The sequence below is a fragment of the Budorcas taxicolor genome, chromosome 6 (genome assembly GCF_023091745.1).
Source record: "Budorcas taxicolor isolate Tak-1 chromosome 6, Takin1.1, whole genome shotgun sequence".
Taxonomy (NCBI): Eukaryota; Metazoa; Chordata; class Mammalia; order Artiodactyla; family Bovidae; genus Budorcas; species Budorcas taxicolor.
The window spans coordinates 34837825-34857275 of record NC_068915.1 but is presented as its reverse complement, the minus strand read 5'-3'; the positions used below and the strand labels follow the sequence as shown (position 1 = coordinate 34857275).

At 35.4% G+C, this 19451-nt stretch overlaps 1 protein-coding gene across 1 annotated transcript in view; it reads left to right on the top strand.

The window, feature by feature from the left end:
• Nucleotides 1-19451, top strand: part of CCSER1 (coiled-coil serine rich protein 1) — a 1275856-nt gene that overhangs the window by 87608 nt on the left and 1168797 nt on the right. Inside the window, exon 3 of the mRNA XM_052642244.1 lies at nucleotides 16511-16604. Coding sequence (XP_052498204.1) covers nucleotides 16511-16604 — 94 coding nt within the window. The remainder of the gene's footprint in view (nucleotides 1-16510; nucleotides 16605-19451) is intronic.

Below are 19451 nucleotides of genomic sequence, written 5' to 3'. Positions count from 1 at the left end.
ATTTTGCAATAAGGAGTTCATGATCTGAGCCACAGTCAGCTCTCGGTCTTGTTTTTGCTGATTGTGTAGAGCTTCTCCATCTCTGGCTGCAACGAATATAATCAGTCTGATTTTGGTATTGTCAATCTGGTCAATACCATGGTCAGTATTGACCATATGTAGAGTCATCTGTTACGGTGTTGGAAGAGGGTGTTTTCTATAACCAGAGTGTTCTCTTGGGAAAACTCTGTTAGCCTTTGCCCTGCTTCATTTGTACTCAGTGGCCAAACTTGCCCATTGCTCTAGGTATCTCTTGACTTCCTATTTTTGCATTCCAGTCCCCTGTGATGAAAAGGACATCTTTTTTGGTGTTATTTCTAAAAGGTCTTGTTCAGTCATAGAACGTTAAACTTCACCTTTTTTAGCATTAGTGGTTGGGGCATAGACTTGGATTGTTGTGATATAGAATGGTTTGCCAATGAACAGAGACCATTCTGTCATTTTTGAAAATGCACCCAAGTACTGCATTATGGAATCTTTTTTTTTTTTTCTAATTATGAGGGCTACTGCATTTCTTCTAAGAGATTCTTGCCTGCAATAGTAGATATGCTGCTGCTAAGTCACTTCAGTCATGTCCAACTCTGCGACCCCATAGATGGCAGCCCACCCGGCTCCCCCCATCCCTGGCAAGAATGGCAAGTGGGTTGCCATTTCCTTCTCCAATACATGAAAGTGAAAAGTGAAAGTGATGGTCATCTGAATTAAATTTGCCCATTCTAGTCCATTTTAGTTCTTTGATTCCTAAAATGTTAATGTTCACTCTTGCCATCTGTTTGACCACTTCCATTTTACCTTGATTCATGGACCTAACATTCCAGGTTCCTATGCAGTGTTGTTCTTTACAGCATTGGACTACTTCCATCACCAGTCATATCCACAACAGGTGCTGCTAGTGGTAACAAGTCCTCCTGCTATTAGCAGGAGATGCAAGAGACCAGTTTTGACCTGTGGGTTGCAAAGATCCCCTGGAGTTGGAAATGGCCACCCACTTCCCGTACTCTTTCCTGGAAAATTCCGTGGATGGAGGAGCCTGGAGTTCTATACTCCATAGGGCTGCAAAGAGTTGAACATGAATAAGCAGCTGAACACACACACACATACACACAGACAGAAAAAGTTGCTTTAATAATTTAAAACACAGTATACCCAGGAAGCACGATTTTAACTGCTGCTGGTGGTGGTTTAGTCACTAAGTTATGTCCAAATCTTTCGACTCCATGAACTATAGCCTACCAAGCTCCTCTGTTCATGAGATTTCCCAGGCAAGAATACAGGAGTGGCTTGCCTTTTCTTTCTCAGGGATCTTTCTGACCCAGGGATTCACCCCGGTCTCCTACACTGTAGGCTGTCTTTTGTATTTTAGGCAGATTCTTTACTATCTGAGCTACCAGGAAAATACAGTATATAATACTTAAGGAAGCAGTACACAGAGTATTTTGCCAGTACGATACTCAATATTGCCAATAACATAAAGTAATAGAGACCTGGTAAAATACAGGAAAGCAAGACTGTTTAAAGTCCATTATAGAGGAAAAATTATTAGAAAATTACAGAACTTAAAATTGTAAGATAAGGAGCATATGAAATGAGTAGAAGAATTAGAATGTATTAATTTGTATATACTGGGCTATGAGGTACTAAGAAATAAACCATGAAAAATCTTAATGGCTTAAATACAACACAGATGTATTTCTTACTCACAGAGAGCATCTGGAAACTCTCCAGGGCAGCTTTCCTTCATGTTATGATTCAAAGATTCTCTTCATTTTGTATTCTTGTCATCCTAATGTATGGATTTCTAGGTTACCAGAAATCTGTGTTACCAGAGAGGGAGATAGTTTTGGAGGTTTGTATAGGATGGCTTTAAGGTCAAAATCTAGTACATGGCTATAACATAACTACATGAGGGTCTGTTATATAAAGGTTAATGAGAAAGTTTTTATGAGAAATATGAAGATCAGGGGATATGAAACAAAAGGAATCTTTCCTTTAAGTCAGATAATCTTGTGAAGCACACTCCAAGGAACTTGCCAAGTCTCTTGGGTATCAGCAATTGAAATGCTTTCCCACATAATTAATGGTAGTATAAAAGACAGAAAAATTTGAATATAGGGAAAGGGGAGAAAGTAGTGTATCAAAGAGGAGCCATTTGCTTGATACAATGAGGAGGATTTGTGTGATAGAGTTAAGATGGTGTGATTAAAACCTTTATAGAAATGAAAGTTTAAGTTTCTGCAGAAACTGACATATATTTGGCTTGGTTATATGAATGATAGATATTCTCAGAATGATAATAAAAGTATTGGTAGATCTGGTAAGCATTCTGAATGTTTCAGAAAGTAGTTAGCAATAAGAAATATTTCTTAGGGCAAACATATGATGAAGCTGAAGTGAGAAAATGATAATTAGGGCAGAAAGCAATTGCCAGTAGGACTTCATTTTAACATCCTGAATAACTTGGAGTTATTCATTCTAAGATATAGAAGACTTTTACTTTCTTTATTCTCCAAGGTTTTTCTCAAATTTATGAAACAAATTCAAAGAGTTTGAGTCTTTTAGAATCGATGATATATTTTATAGGAAGATGATGGAAACAATAGCTTTGTAAAAATACAAAGGCTGATTTCATGTTTATTTGCATATTATATATATTGGTGTGATTTTTACAAAAAAAAAAACAAATTATGATGCAATTTCATCAATAGGATTATTTTTGTTTTTTGATATCTTTATCCTAGAATATATCATGGTGTACATGGAATTAATAATGATTGTTTTATTCCGCAAATGTAATGAAATTGTTGCTATGAAGGTAAAAGATGGGAAAATGCACTTAGTGAATGCATTTTGGGGTAATGGTCATAAAAATAAATATTAATTTCTAGTCATAATAATGAAAGGAAAAGGAGTTTCCACAAAAAAAGGCTGATAGTAATATTGTATTGAAAAGCAACTATAATTTCATTAAAATTTAATTTGTTTCTCTAAACATTTTTCTTTAATAAGTTATCACTATGTACCTCAAATCATTATAATATAAATTACATTAACTTATACATTAATTCGGAGAAGGCAATGGCAACCCACTCCAGTACTCTTGCCTGGCAAATCCCATGGACAGAGGAGCCTGGTAGGGTGTAGTCCACGGAGTCGCTAGCAGTCGGACACGACTGAGTGACTTCACTTTCACTTTTCACTTTCATTCATTGGAGAAGGAAATGGCAACCCACTCCAGTGTTCTTGCCTGGAGAATCCCAGGGATGGGGGAGCCTGGTGGGCTGCTGTCTCTGAGGTCGCACAAAGTCGGACACGACTGAAGCGATTTAGCAGCAGCAGCAGCAGCAGCATACATTAATTAAGTTGAATTGATTGACTTTTATCAGTGGATTTTGAATACTGCAGTAGATTTCTGTTGATGTAAAGCACTTCATTTACTTAGAATTTCTTTATATTTCAGCTCTATGTAGTAAAAACTGATGTGTGAATGGCTGGGCAAGATAAAATATTCCAATTTTGTCTTTAATTTTGCAAATAATTTAAATAAAATAAAAATATTTTTTTCTAAATTGTGTATTGATCTAACCAGAGGGATAAATTCATTTGATAATCTTCATATATGTAAAAAAACAGGTTGGCAAATAACGCCAAAACAAAGAAGTAAACCTATTCTATTCTGTCTTGACTCTCGTCTACCTGCAAATATTTTTTCTGATTTGTAGCTTAGTGATATTTTCTTGTTTCTGCAATTCAGATAAAATTAATAATGACATATATTTGATACTTATGAATATATTTATTTTGTGACTTTATGTTTTATTATAGAGTACAAGTCAATATTGTGTTTTTTAAACTAATTTTTCAAAGACCAAGAAATGGGCCTATATATTTTTATAGATCACTGTAGGTATTTAAGCACTAAATAAATTTTATGATAAAGCACTTTGAACCTGATTATGTTCATATATTAATATTGATGAAATATTTGTCCTTTCTGTCATTTGACACTGTTTTTAACACTATCATTTAACACTGTTTTTATTTTAGTTGTTAAAATATAATTCTTTCTACTATTACTTGAAAGAATATAAATTTAATTTTTCAAATAGAAAGCTCTCATTTTATAAGGGAAAAAAGAGGTACTCTGCAATTCCTTGTGGTGTATCACTTCTGCTTATTCAGTTGTGTTTCTTCATACCTTAATACAAAATACATTAATATGAAATACTTTTGTAAGTTGAATTATATTGCTTCCCAGAATACTTCCAATGTGATACTTTGAACAAATGAAATATAAAAGTATTAAAATAACTGTGGATTTCTCATTAAGTCAGAAAATGCTCTAATTTGTGTGCTGTACTGTTCTATTTAACAGGTTTAAAATTCGAGACAGTTTGTTACTTGCCTGTGCCTGACGTATTGATGTGCGGGCATGGGTGCTCAGTAGCTTCAGTCGTGTCCCACTTTTTGTGACCTATGTACTGTAGCCCGCCAGGCTCCTCTGTCCATACCATTCTCCAGGCAAGAATACTGGAGTGGGCTGCCATGCCTTCCTCCAGGGGGTCTTCCTGAACCAGGCATCAAACCCCCATCTCCTGTGGCTCCTGCGTTACAGGCAGATTCTTTACTGCTGAACCACTGGGGAAGCCTGACATATTGATGGTTATCAGTAAATAATTATTGATTTTGTTAAATTATTGATTTTCTCAGGACTGTGTTAAGTACTGTAGGAATTGCAAAGGGGGAATAATTGCACCATATTTACTTTAAGGATGCAAGTAGAAGAACTATTACAAACCACATGGGAAAAAATTAATGTTAGTAATTAAAGTTAGTAAATTAATGTTAACCGCATGAAGATGAGGAAGTCTTCATAAAGAAATAGAATGTTATTTGAACTTTGATGGAAGTGTAAATAAAATAAATTTGGTTCAACTTGCAACTGTATAGAAGAAAGAAAATATCAAGGAAAATTTGAAAGGTTAGACTTTTTAAAATATTATCAAACAGCATAGTGAAGGATCATTTGTATATAAAAATAATTGTTGTCTGACTCTTTGTGATCCCATGGACTTACCCCTCCAGGCTCCTCTGTCCATGGAATTCTACAGATAAGAATACTGAAACAGGTTGCCATATCCTACTACAGGGAAACTTTGTGACCCATGGATCAAGCCAGTGTCTCTTGCATTTTCTGCACGGAGACGGAATCTTTACCACATCTTTACATATACCTAAGAAATTCTTAGAAAACTAAACCTTGTGTAGGGCTAGCAATTAAGTGTTCTTAAAAATTTCCTCAGTATTACACATGAATTCTTTTTCTGGATAATAAATTTTTCCTCCCAAGCATCAGATAGTTAAAATTAATGTTCAAAAAGGACATTATTGTTTGTCATCAAAATAGCTTGGCAGTAAGACATCTCATCCCCAGTTAATTGAGATATTATTATATCAATAGCATCATAAGATATTATTTGGTAAATATTATTTTCATATATTATAATGATACAACACTAGAAATTCTGAGAACACAAGAACTCTATGCTCAGTTGTGGCACTGAGTCATAGATGTTTTTCTCCAGCAGGAAGTACAGTAAATAGTTGATATTATTCTTTGGGCAAATGTACTCTGCTTAGGTGTGTGTATAATTGATGGTCCATGAAGCCTGGCATGCTGCAGTCCATGGGGTTGCAAAGAGTAGGACATGTCTGAGAGACTGAAGAACAACAATAAATATTCCATAAAACCAGGATGTATTGCACATAAAGGGAATTTTTAAGAGAAAGACTTTTAATCTTTCCTATCATTAGCAAAAGGCATGTTTTAGACCCTTTTATAAGTAATGTTGTAAAAAAAAAAGTCTGTGATGTAATAAAGTATGAATATGTTACTTCGTATTTGCTCTTTAGATATTTGGGGAATGAAAATAGACTCAATGCAAATGGCATTTTCAGAAAATAATAAATATGTTTAGTTTTATTAATAATTTTTCAGGAAGCAAATTTGGATATGTAGATAGAGCTCATATTGTTGAATTTTGTTTTGTTTTAAATGCTTATTTGTTTATTTGGCTGTGCTGGGTCTTAGTTGCAGCATGCAAACTTTTTTTTTTTTACTGTTTTGCAAAATAATTATACAGTTTTAATCATAAAATACAATATAAAACATATTGGGGGATTATATTGAGCTACCAGTAACAAAAAATGACCACAGGCTTCCTGACAGAAGGAAGGTGCTTATTCTTAGAGGGAAACAAAACTTATTTCAAACAATGTTCACATTTCATATGATTTCTGTCCATTGTGAATTCTTTCATGAGCCTGCACATAAGTAGAAGTGAGGGTTTAGCATGTGAACTCTGAATTGCAACATGTGGGATCTAGTTCCCCAACTAGGGATAGAACCCTGGCCCTCTGCACTGGGAGTGGGGTCTTAACCACCGAACCAGCAGGAAAGCCCCAGATCATTGGGTTTTGAATTAAAATGAAATTATTAATAGTGTTTGTTCTATAGGCACATACCTTTATCATCTTTTCCTGTATTAGATGATGAAGGAATATATATAAATGATTGATTACTTTAATGAAAGTGATCTCAGGGTAGTGTTTAGAAAGTATTATAAGTGAAAGTTAAAGAACTGGAATGGTTCTTGGCAAAAAGTTGACCTTAACACCAATTACAAGATAATGAAATACACTTCTTAACCGTTTTCCTAGTGCACAAAGAAGAATGAAGGCTAGAAATAATGATCTCTCTCTAACATATATTTAAAACATACTAGATTTCCAAGAATTTTAATTGTGACAGCATTCTTTTCCATGTTACCATGTTCATCTCAAGCCAATTACACACAATTTAATCATGGTATTTTATTGAGTGGGTCTTGCTTTCATTAGAGTTACAAATATTTGATAATGATTTATTTCTGTTGCCTTATTGAAGTGATGCAAACTCACATAGTGAAATGCAAAATCAAGGAGATGGCGTCTGTAACATTCGTTTTCTTTTGTTATGAAAATAGAATCCCAAAAGACATTATTTATTTTCCTTTATGCCATAAATGATGACAAGAAAAAACTGCACTTGCTAATTATATTTTTATACTCACTAGTTTTCTACTTGTATTTCTATTTTTACTACTTAATAATAAAAGTTACTTTTAATTTATTCCCTTGCATTGTTGTTGTTCAGTCGCTGTGTCTGACTCTTTGCAACCCCATGAACTGCAGCACACCAGGCTTCCCTGTCATTCACTGTCTTCCTGAGTTTGCTCAAACTCATGTCCATTGAGTGAGTAATGCCATCCAACTATCTTATCCTCTGTCTTCCCCTTCCCTTCTTTGCCCTTCTCCTCTTTTGATAATGGAAACCTTCAATCTTTACTTTAAAATTTTGTACAAATTCAGATATTGGTTTAAAATAGATATGAAATCTATGGAGATATTAATTCATATAAATGTTAACTTTTCCTAAAAAGTGAAATGTTATAATGTGATACTTTAGTATTTTAGTACTGTATTGCCTGAATAATATAAAATAATTTACCTTTTATTAATATAAAGAATAGAGTTAGCAACTCTGGTCTCTAAGAGATAGCCACTCATAGCTTTAAGAATCTCAGTTTGCTAACTTTTTATACAGAAATAAAAAACGCAATAATCAAAACAAAATATTATCCTTTGCTTGTATTTATAATGCTAATATATCATTTTAGTGAATTATATACACTTGTCATTCATATTTACAAAATGTATTTTTTTGAATTTATAGTGGGGAAGTCTCACCAATAAGGGCTGATAGAATAATTTTTGAAAATATTTATTAAAACTATATTTTGATATATGAAGATCCATAAGATTAAACAGGACCTAGCATAGAGCAAGCTGTCTTTGAAAATACTCTGTGCTTACCATGTTGAGAGGTAAAGGTAACTCTGTTATAGTGAGTGAATATTCTTGCCTGGGAAATTCTATGGACACAGAAGCCTGGTGGGTGACGGTCCATGGGGTTGCAAAGGAGTTGGACACTACTTAACAACTAAAGAACAACAGCAAATGTTTCATTTACCCAATCAGGAAATAAAAACCAAATAACTCCCTGGAGTAGTAATTAGTGAAACAGTTACTTCACTGTTAACAGTGAACAGTGAAAATATAACAGTGAAATTATATAATTTTGTGTATATATATATATATATATATATATATACACATATATTGGCATATTATTTTCTTCTCCACTGCATATATGGATATGCAAAACTCAGCTTTTATGAAACTTATGCCTGCGTGTGTGTTCAGTCACTTCAGTTGTGTTCGACTCTTTGTGACCCTGTGGACAGTAGCCCACCAGGCTCCTCTGTCCATGGGATTTCCCAGGCAAGAATACAGGAGTGGGTTTCTATGCCCTCCTCATGAAATTTTATATACTCAGCCTGTTCTGACATCTGCTTTGGATTATATGTGTATCTTGTCCCTTTTATGTCTCTCATTTTTCACTGTTCATGTAATTATCTTTCTGGGATATTACAAATTATTTGAAAGCATATACCAAGTTATTTGACTTTATCTTTTTTTCCCCAAGTAAAACAGCCAACGTAATTAATAAAGCCAGTTGCAGGATATATTTTAGACAGGTGCGTTTCACTGAAGATCTGTAATAGCTACATCATACATTTTCAATAATAAAATATTCTCTTGTTAGTCAATTTATGGAAGCTTCTGTATTTAGGTTAGTAGAGAATGAAACTTATAACCTAGTATCACCTAATCATAATGGAGGATGAATCGAAAAATGTAAACTAGATTGATTAGTTTGAAAAATTCTCTTCACATTTAAATAATGATCAGAGCAGTTCTCCTGTGTCATTAAATATATACATAAACAAGTATTAAAGTCTAGAGCATCTCATATCTTGCCTTTTAGATATTTTAAGGGTTCTTGTAAAGTCATTTATCTAAAATATAACAGTATAGAAATGCAATTAGTAGCATGTTTATAAAACCACAAGTAGAGAGTATCTTAGTAATTCTCTTTGACGGAATGATTTCTTTTATAAGCAATACTTCCTTGTGTAGTAGCATGTCCTAGTTTTCTTTATTTTTCACAAGATCATAATTATCTTTATTGCAATGAAGAGACAAGGCCAAAGGTCATAAAATGGGCCTTATGGAATAGTTACATATTAATAGACTGATCAGAGCTTGTTTTTTCAACACTAGCTCTAGACATTCAGTTTTATTTTTATTCAATAACAAGCAGGCTCTGGAAAATTAATTCACAGTAATGAAACACAAGAGATTGATTTATAAATGATAGCACATACTTTATTTATAAAAAAGATTGATATTTCTTTATTAGAATCTCATTATCTTTAAGTTCAGTGAGGAAAGAAAACACGCCTCTTTAGTTCATTGTTAAATCCCTAGAGTTTAGAAAATTGATTTTTGAATTACTTCATTAATATCTATTTAGTTTGCTCTTAATGGCTTAGAGTCATTTGGGAGATTTCATGAGTAATTAGTATTGTTGACAGATTTTTAAACGTCTGCTTAGGGAATACTTAGTAATAATTGTGCTTGATTTAATATTTAATTTATTAATATTATGAATTTAGTAAAAAATTAGCATTTCCTTACAATTAAACCATCACTCTTCTCATAGCAACCACATAAATCTTACATAAAAAATAAATAAGAATATGTATTAAATTTCCCATGGCCTCTAAACATTGGTTTAGTTTTTATATCATCAAATTCTTCTCAGTGTTTAATTTTCACATACCAAGCCTAATATATCAATTTATCTTAAATGTTTTAGCTACTTAACTGTACATATTACCATGCTGTGCTGTGCTGGGCTCAGTCTCATCCAACTCTTTGCAACCCCATGGACTCTAGCCTGCTAAGCTCCTTGGTCCATGGAATTTTCTAGGCAAGAATACTGGAGCAGGTTGCCATTTCCTTCTGCGGATATTACCATGATTCCAGAGCAAATTGATAGGATTACCCTAAAACTGGTTACAAATGTGTTCATACTAGGAATTTGCATTTCTTTGGGCTTCCCTTGTGGCTCAGCTGGTAAAGAATCCACCTGCAGTGTGGGAGATCTGGGGTTGATCCCTGGGTTGGGAAAATCCCCTAGAGAAGGGAAAGGCTACCTACTCCAGTATTCTGGCCTGGAGAATTCCACGGACTGTATAGTCCATGGCGTCTCAAAGAATCAGACATGACTGAGTGACTTTCACTTTCATTAGCCTTTTAAAACTGCCCCTGATTTTTTGTTTTAGACAAATCTTGTTTTCTGGCAACAAAAGAATGATCCAAAACTATTGTGTATTTTCTCTTCGTTTTATTTCCCTAGTAATTAAAGAGTCCTGGCTCTTTTTTGTTGGTGGATATTGGATAGCAAGTATCTAGAGTGTCCTTAAGTGTTGGCAAAAGTACCGTTGCTACTATTTATTGGTCTCTTTTAAGGAGACATATGAAAAGACCTCTTTTAGGTCTGTAAATTCACATTGATTTTCCTTCTGTAACATCATGTTGTTACATCTGTTCTCCTTTTCTTTTGATGTTTCACCAACTTCAAAGAATCCACTACATTAATAAGAAAGTTGCTTCATAAGCAATATATCAAAGCAAGGCAATTTGGAATAAGCAGATTAAAGAACACTTCTTCTAGACCAGTGATGGACCAGCCTGCTAGTCCAAATGTCAAGGGTCACCTCCGAAATGAGAATAAATCAAAACAATGTAGCAAATTTTCCAAATATAATTTGTTCACTTTGTTGGTGTTTCTTTCTTAAACTAAATGATATAACAGGGGTAGAGTTTTTAAATAGTTCCTTGTTACATAAATAAAATCTTTTATAACTTTATTTTCAAGCTGAGGATAGATTCAGTTCAGTTCAGTTCAGTCACTCAGTCGTGTCCGACTCTTTGTGATCCCATGAATCGCAGCACACCAGGCCTCCCTCTCCATCACCAAATCCCGGAGTTCACTCAGACTCACATCCATCGAGTCAGTGATGCCATCCAGCCATCTCATCCTCTCTCGTCCCCTTCTCCTCCTGCCCCCAATCCCTCCCAGCATCAGAGTCTTTTCCAACGAGTCAACTCTTCACATGAGGTGGCCAAAGTACTGGAGTTCAACTTTAGCATCATTCCTTCCAAGGAAATCCCAGGGCTGATCTCCTTCAGAATGGACTGGTTGGATCTCCTTGCAGTCCATGGGACTCTCAAGAGTCTTCTCCAACACCACAGTTCAAACACATCAATTCTTTGGCGTTCAGCCTTCTTCACAGTCCAACTCTCACATCCATACATGACTACTGGAAAAACCGCAGCCTTGACTAGACGGACCTTAGTTGGCAAAGTAATATCTCTGCTTTTGAATACGCTAGGTTGGACATAACTTTTCTTCCAAGGAGTAAGCTTATCAACCATTAGATCCAAAATAGGGTTGAACAGTTCAACCTTGAAAAGATCATGTATGTTTCTGGACCTTGGGAATTGCTAGAACCAAGAATCAGAAGACCTACTAATACAACACTTGACATTTTCCCAGTAAACTTAATCTGGTCTTAACCATGCAGTAAAGTCCAAGGTCCCTGTGATGCACACCTTGTAGTATCTAACACCAGACAGAACCACTTCTCATTTTTCTGAAAAGGCTGTCATCAGCAAGTTTGGATAAAATGCCCATCTTGGATCATCCACCAAGAACAGGAAGTTTGGCTTATTTAAGAACCTGGTATATTTTTCTATAGCTAGGTACATCAAATGAAGTAATTTCGAATTTAAGGGAGAAATGCTATGCAAAACATATAAGCTTACATTGAGAAAAATGTCCTTACGTAGCATAACACAGAATTATATGCTAGCCATGCATTTATTTCCTTTCTTCTAATCTCCGTTGTTTTCTAAATGTTGTTGGTTGTCTAAGTGTGCTGGGGCTATTATAACAAAATACCACAACTGGGCGGCTTAAACGGCTGACATGTATTTTCTTATAGTTCTGGGGGCTGGGCATCCAAGATCAAAGTGTAGGCAGGTGTGGATTCTCCTGAAGTCTCTTTCCTTGGCTTGCAGATGGCTGCCTTCTTGCTGTGTCCTCCCACGGCTGTCCCTCTGTCTTTCTTGTCTGTCCTAATATTTCCTATAAGAACACCAGTCATATTGTATTAGGGCCCGTACTTGTGAGTTGATTTAACTGTAGCTTCTTCTTTAATGGTACTATCTTCAGAAATAATCACTTTCCAAGGTACTACGGTTCAACCCTATTTTGAATTTGACCGTTGATAATCTATCCTCAGCTTGAAAATAAAGTTATAAAAGATCCTTTTTATGAATTTTGGATGAAAACAGGTAAGATGATAATATTGGTCAATGAAATTCAAAATACAAGTATATAAAATTATTAAGGCTAATTTGAAGCTGTATCAATTACTACACCTTAATTATTAAAGAATTTTTAAACCAATGTATTTTTGACTCCTTGATTAAAATTCTCATATTTGAATACTCGCAATAGAACTTAGAAATAGTATCCTTGTAATATATGCTTAAATAAACTCTTAATTTTCCACAATCAACTTCAATTATATTTCTTTCATTGTTTCAATATTCTGTTTTGCATTTTTGAGAATGGCAGCTTATCTTGTGTTGCCTATATTTGTAATTTTCTTGAAGAGATCACTAGTCTCTCCCATTCTATTGTTTTCCTCTATTTCTTTGCATTGATCACTGAGGAAGGCTTTCTTATGTCTCCTTGCTGTTCACTGGAACTCTGCATTCAAATAGGTATCTTTCCTTTTCTCCTTTGCCTGTAGCTTCTCTTCTTGTCTCAGCTATTTGTAAGTCCTCCTCAGACAACCATTTTGCCTTTTTGCATTTCTTTTTCTTGGGGGTGGTCTTGATCACTGCTTCCTGTACAATGTCACGAACTTCCGTACATAGTTCTTCAGGCACTCTGTCTATCAGCTCTAATCCCTTGAATCTATTTGTCACTTCCACTGTATAATCGTAAGGGATTTGATTTAGGTCATACTGAATGGTCTAGTCGTTTCCCCTACTTTCTTCAATTTAAGTCTGAATTTGCCAATGACGAGTTCATAATCTGAGCCACAGTCAATTCCTAGTCTTGTTTTCATTCCAATTCCAAAGAAGGGCAATGCCAAATAATTTTCAAACTACCTCACAATTGCATTCATCTCACATGCTAGCAAAGCAATGCTCAAAATTCTCCAAGCCAGGCTTCAACATATGTGAACCAAGAATGTCCAGATGTTCGAGCTGAATTTAGAAAAGGCAGAGGAAAATTGCTAACATCCGTTGGATCATCACGAAAGCAAGAAAATTCCAGAGAAACATCTACTTCTGCTTTATTGACTATGCCAAGCCTTTGAGTGTGTGGATTACCACAAACTGTGGAAATTCTTCAAGAGATGGGAATATCAGACCACCTGCCCTGCCTCCTGGGAAATCTGTATGCAGGTCAAGAGGCAGCTGTTAGAACTGGACATGGAACATAAACTGGTTCCAAATAGGGAAAGGAGTACATCAAGGCTGTATATTGTCACCCTGCTTATTTAACTTATATGCAGAGTACATCATGAGAAATGCTGTGTTGGATGAAGCACAAACTGGAATCAAGTTTGCCGGGAGAAATATCAATAACCTCAGATATGCAGATGACACCACCCTTATGGCAGAAAAAGAAGAACTAAAGAGCCTCTTGATGACAGTGAAAGAGGAGAGTGAAAAAGTTGGCATAAAGCTCAACATTCAGAAAACTAAGATCATGGCATCTGGTCCCAGCACTTTATGGTAAACAGATGGGGAAACAGTGGAAACAGTGACAGACTTTATTTTGGGGGCTCCAAAATCACTGCAGATGGTGACTGCAGCCATGAAATTAAAAGACGTTTGCTCCTTGGAAGCAAAGGTATGACCAACCTAGACAGCATATTAAAAAGCAGAGACATTACTTTACCAACAAAGATCCATTCCATCAAAGCTATGGTTATTCCAGTAGTCATGTATGGATGTGAGAGCTGGACTATAAAGAAAGCTGAGCGCTGAAGAATTGATGTTTTTGAACTATGGTGTTGGAGCAGACTCTTGAGAGACCCTTGGACTGAAAGGAGATCAAACCAGTCCATCCTAATGGAGATCAGTCCTGAATATTCATTAGAAGGACTGATGGTGAAGCTGAAACTCCAATACTTTGGCCACCTGATGCAAAGAGCTGACTTACTTGGAAAGACCCTGATACTGGGCAAGATTGAAGGTGGAAGGAGAAGGGGACAACAGAGGATGAGATAGTTGTGTGGCATTGCTGACTTTATGGACATGAGTTTGAGTAAGCACCGGGATTGGTGATGGACAGGGAAGCCTGGTGTACTACAGTCCATGTGGTTGTAAAGAGTTGTACCCGACTCAGCGACTGAACTGAACTGGTATTCATAATATCTTTGATGCTATATAAATAAGCAACTTATTTTCAGTGGGCTATCCTTGCCACATGATATCATAGAGCATCCAAGAAGCAGTTGCTTTTATTTATAAACTATTAGATCCCTTGTACTTAATACAGACACAGTATAATACAATTGAATCCAATATAGTAACAGTACCTTATAACTTAATATAAAGAAGCACATATATTTGGTTATATTTATCACCTTTGAAACTACTATGCTCTATTCACAGATAACATGTGTTTCTAAAGTTCAGTAATATTTAATTCAATTTTTTTTTACAATATTCAGTTCAGTTCAGTTCAGTCGCTCAGTCATGTCCGACTCTCTGTGACCCCAAGAATCACAGCACACCAGGCCTCCCTGTCCATCACTAACTCCTGTAGTTCACCCAGACTCATGTCCATCGAGTTGGTGATGCCATCCAGCCTTCTCATCCTCTGTCGTCCCCTTCTCCTCCTGTCCCCAATTCCTCCCAGCATCAGGGTCTTTTCCAATGAGTCAACTCTTCACATGAGGTGGCCAAAGTATTAGAGTTTCAGCCTCAGCATCATTCCTTCTAATGAACACCCAGGACTGTTCTCCTTTAGGATGGACTAGTTGGATCTCCTTGCAGTCCGAGGGACTCTCAAGAGTCTTCTCCAACACCACAGTTCAAAAGCATCAGTTCTTCAGTGCTCAGCTTTCTTCACAGTCCAACTCTCACATCCATACATGACTACTGGAAAAAGCATAGCCTTGACTAGATGGACCTTTGTTGGCGAGGTAATATCTTGGCTTTTTAATATGCTGTCTAGGTTGGTAATAACTTTCCTTTCAAATGAGAGTGGTATATTCAAAAGTTGCAATATCTCTGATTTAATTCCAAGAACTAAAGTGTTTGTATCCATTTGACAACATTATTAGGCTTACTTTAACAAATATTATACTTCTTTAAATATAAATAATGGTAATATTCAAATCAATGGAAAAGGTAATCTGGAATATTATGGTATCATATTTAACATTTAGGTGGTACTTCTTGATGTTCTTTTTTTGTTGTTGTTACTTTTGTTATTTTAATCCTAGTCTCTATGAGTAATTTCTTACTTTTCTTAACGTGTGTGTGTGTGTGTGTGTGTGTGTGTGTTGCTCAGTTATGTTTGACTCTTCACATCCCCATGGATTGCAGCTCACGAGGCTTCTCTGTCAATGGAATTCTCCAGGCAAGAAATCTGGAGTGGGTAGCCATCCCCTTCTCCAGGGAATCTTCCTGACCAAGGGATGAAACTTGGGTCTCATGCACTGTAGGCAGATTCTCTACTGTTGGAGCTATCAGGGAAGTTGTTTTTTAACCTGGTCTCTACCAATGTTACACAAATATACAGATCAGGAATGTAGTCCTCCTTCAAGAGTTTCTACCTCTGCCCATCACTGATTTCCCTCAAGATTTTTCAATATCTCCTTCTAGTTTACTATACTATTTGCCCTCTTGAAAAAGAAATGAAAAAGTAACATGATCTAGTTCTGATATTTGTGACATAAAATTCAATAATTAATTTTTAACTTAATTGATATTAATTTATACTGTGAATCCCTCCTAATCCAAAGCAAATGATTGGGAAACAGTAACTGGATCCCCCCTTTCAACAATACACATTTCAGAGTTGGCACAGTTTAAAAAAACTGTTTGAGAAATAATTCATTAAATGTGTTAGAAGACTGTTACTCAGATTGGTATGATAAATATCTAAAGGTTTACTTCACACTCTTCCATACTTTTGAAAAACCTCTTGGTGCATTTTTAATGAGTTAAAATTTTTATAATTATTGCAATTTTTTGTGCTAATAATGTTAAAGCTTGTAAGATAAGAAAATAATTTCTGGGGTTCAGTTAAAACATTTCTTTGCGAAGTTTGAGTTCTTTTTTACTTCATGACATCTAAATGTGGGTATTTGTCTTAGTTTCTCAGTGTTTTAGTTTCTAACTATTGATTTTGCTTTTTTTCCAGGATGTTTTGAATAATTTGGGCTCTTGTGAACTGGATGAAGATGATCTAATGCTTGATTTGGAATTTTTAGAGGAACAGAATCTGCATCCTTCAGGTAAGTATTGAGGAAATGCACAATTTCTTACAACTCAGGTCTTAGTCGTTTAGCTTGCATTTGATCAGCTAAATATTGCTTTAGGCTGCATTCAGGCTTTTCATTAGTCCCCAGTCTGTCTATTCCGTGCGCAGGATGAATGGTAGGTAACCTGGATACATTATTCTGCTGATCTTATAACCTATTATGAAAGTAAGTTTTGTTGGAAGATAATTATTAAATAAGAAAAAATATGAAACAAAGGTGTTTCCATGGGGGAAATTCTGATGAAACACTTAATGAAAAAGTTAATATCTTCTTTTTTTAAAGAGGGGAACAATAATATAATCCTGTCTTTCACTTATTTGATATCAGCAAATGAAAGTTTTGTGGATTTAAGTTTACTCTTTCAAATCTTAGCCATCTCAGTAATAACTGTGCTAGATAATGCAGTAGGATTGACCTCAAAAGTAATAAATACCACTAGAAACCAAAAACACACACTCATAAACACATACACACAGAGAGATACAGTGTGTGAGAAACAAATTCTTGCTAAATAAATTAAGAAGGGAACCCATTATATATGTTTGTATTTATATTTGTATTAAGGTATTAAAGTATAATAGTTTCAATAACAAAATTATTGCTTTTGATGTAGGATATAGGGATTAATTGTTCAGTCAAATTTAAATATTTGACTACAATGGCAAGGTTTTACTTTTTTTTAATGCTAAAAATACTTTGAATATAGTCATTTTCAAGTGAAAGCAGAAGTAACATTAAAGTAGAATTTCAAAATACTGAGTCCTACTGCATACATTTGAGAAAATCCACTCTTGGAATTTATTGTCCATGTTTTTAAATTTTATGAATTAGACATAATCTCTAAGGTTGTTTACAGGTATAACATTTTATCATGGATTTTTGTTCATGCAGTATGTTATGTATAATAGCAGTTATCAAAACAATGTTTTAATTTACCTTTAATTTTTAATATTTTTAATTTACTTTTTAATTGGAAGAACATTGCTTTACAATGTTGTGATGGTTTCTGCCATTCAACAATGCAAATCAGCCATAATTAGACATATATTACCTCCCTCTTGAGCCTTCCCATCTAGATCATCACAGAGTGCCAGACTGTCTCGCTGTGTTATATAACAACTTCTCACCAGTTATTTAACATATGATAATGTACCTACTCCTTGGAAGGAAAGTTATGACCAACCTAGACAGCATATTAAAAAGCAGATACATTACATTGCCAACAAAGGTCTATCTAGTCAAGGCTATGGTTTCTCCAGTAGTCATGTATGTTTGTGAGAACTGGACTATAAAGAAAGCTGAGAGCAGAATTGATGCTTTTGAACTGTGGTGTTGGAGAAGACTCTTGAGAGTCCCTTGGACTGCAAGGAGGTCCATCCAGTCCATCCTAAAGGAGATCAGTCTTGAGTGTTCATTGGAAGGACTGATGTTGAAGCTGAAACTCCAATACTTTGGCCACCTGATGTGAAGAACCAACTCATTGGAAAAGACCCTGATGCTGGGAAAGATTGAGGGCAGGGGGAGAAGGGGACGACAGAGGATGAGATGGTTGGATGCCATCACCGACTTGATGGACATGAGTTTGGGTAAACTCCGGGAGTTGGTGATGGACGGGACGTCCTGGCGTGCTGTGGTCCATAGTGTCGCAAAGAGTCAGACACGACTGAGTGGCTGAACTGAACTGAACTGAGCTGAATGTGTATATGTCTATGATACTTCCTCCATTCATCCCACTCTCTCCTTCCCCACTGTGCCCATAAGTCTGTTCTCTTTATCTGTGTCTCCATTCCTTCCCTGCAAATAGGTTCATCAATACCATTTTTCTAGATTTTGTATATATGCATTAGTATACAATATTTTTTTTTAATCTTTCTGATTTACTTCATTCCATATAACAGACTCTAGATTCATCAACCTCACTAGAACTGACTCCAATTTGTTCTTTATATGGTTAAGTAATATTCCATTTGTGGTATATAAGCTTCTTAATCCATTCCTCTGTGATGGACATCTAGGTTGCTTCCATGTCCTAGCTATTGTAAATAGTGCTGCTATGAACATTGGCGTACATGTGCCTTTTTCAGTTATGGTTTTCTCAGGGTATATGGCCAGAGGTGGGATTACTGGGTCAGGTGGCAGGTTTAAAGGAATTTCCATACTCCTCTCCATAATGGCTGTATCAGTTTATTTATATTCTCCTCAACAGTGCAAGAGGGTTCCCTTTTCTCCAAATCCTGTCCAGCATTTATTCTTTGCAGATTTTTTGATGATGGCCATCCTGACTGATGTGTGAAATGATACCTCGTTGTAGTTTTAATTTGCGTTTCTCTAATAGTTGAGCATCTTTTCATGTGTTTATTAGCCATCTGTATGTCTTTTTTGGAGAAATAGCTGTTTAGGTCCTCTGCCCAGTTTTTATTGGACTGTTTGTTTTTCTGATATTGAGCTATATGAGCTGTTTATATATGTTGGACATTAATCCCTTGTCAGTTGTTTCATTGGCAATTATTTTCTTCTATTCTGCAGGTTGTCTCTTAATCTTACCTTTGCTGTGCCCAAGGTTTTAAATTTCATGAAGTCCTATTTGTTTATTTTGGTTTTTATTTCCATTACTCTAGGAGGTGGGTCAAAGAGCATCTTACTATGATTTATATCAAAGAGTGTACTGCCTACGTTTTCCTCTAAGAGCTTTATAGTTTCTGGCCTTACATTTAAGTCTAATCCATTTTGAGTTTGTTTTTGTGTGTGGTGTTAGGATTTTAGGCTAATATCAAAAATAAGCTAATTTTTTTTAAACTTAAATGCCAATGAATTTAGGAT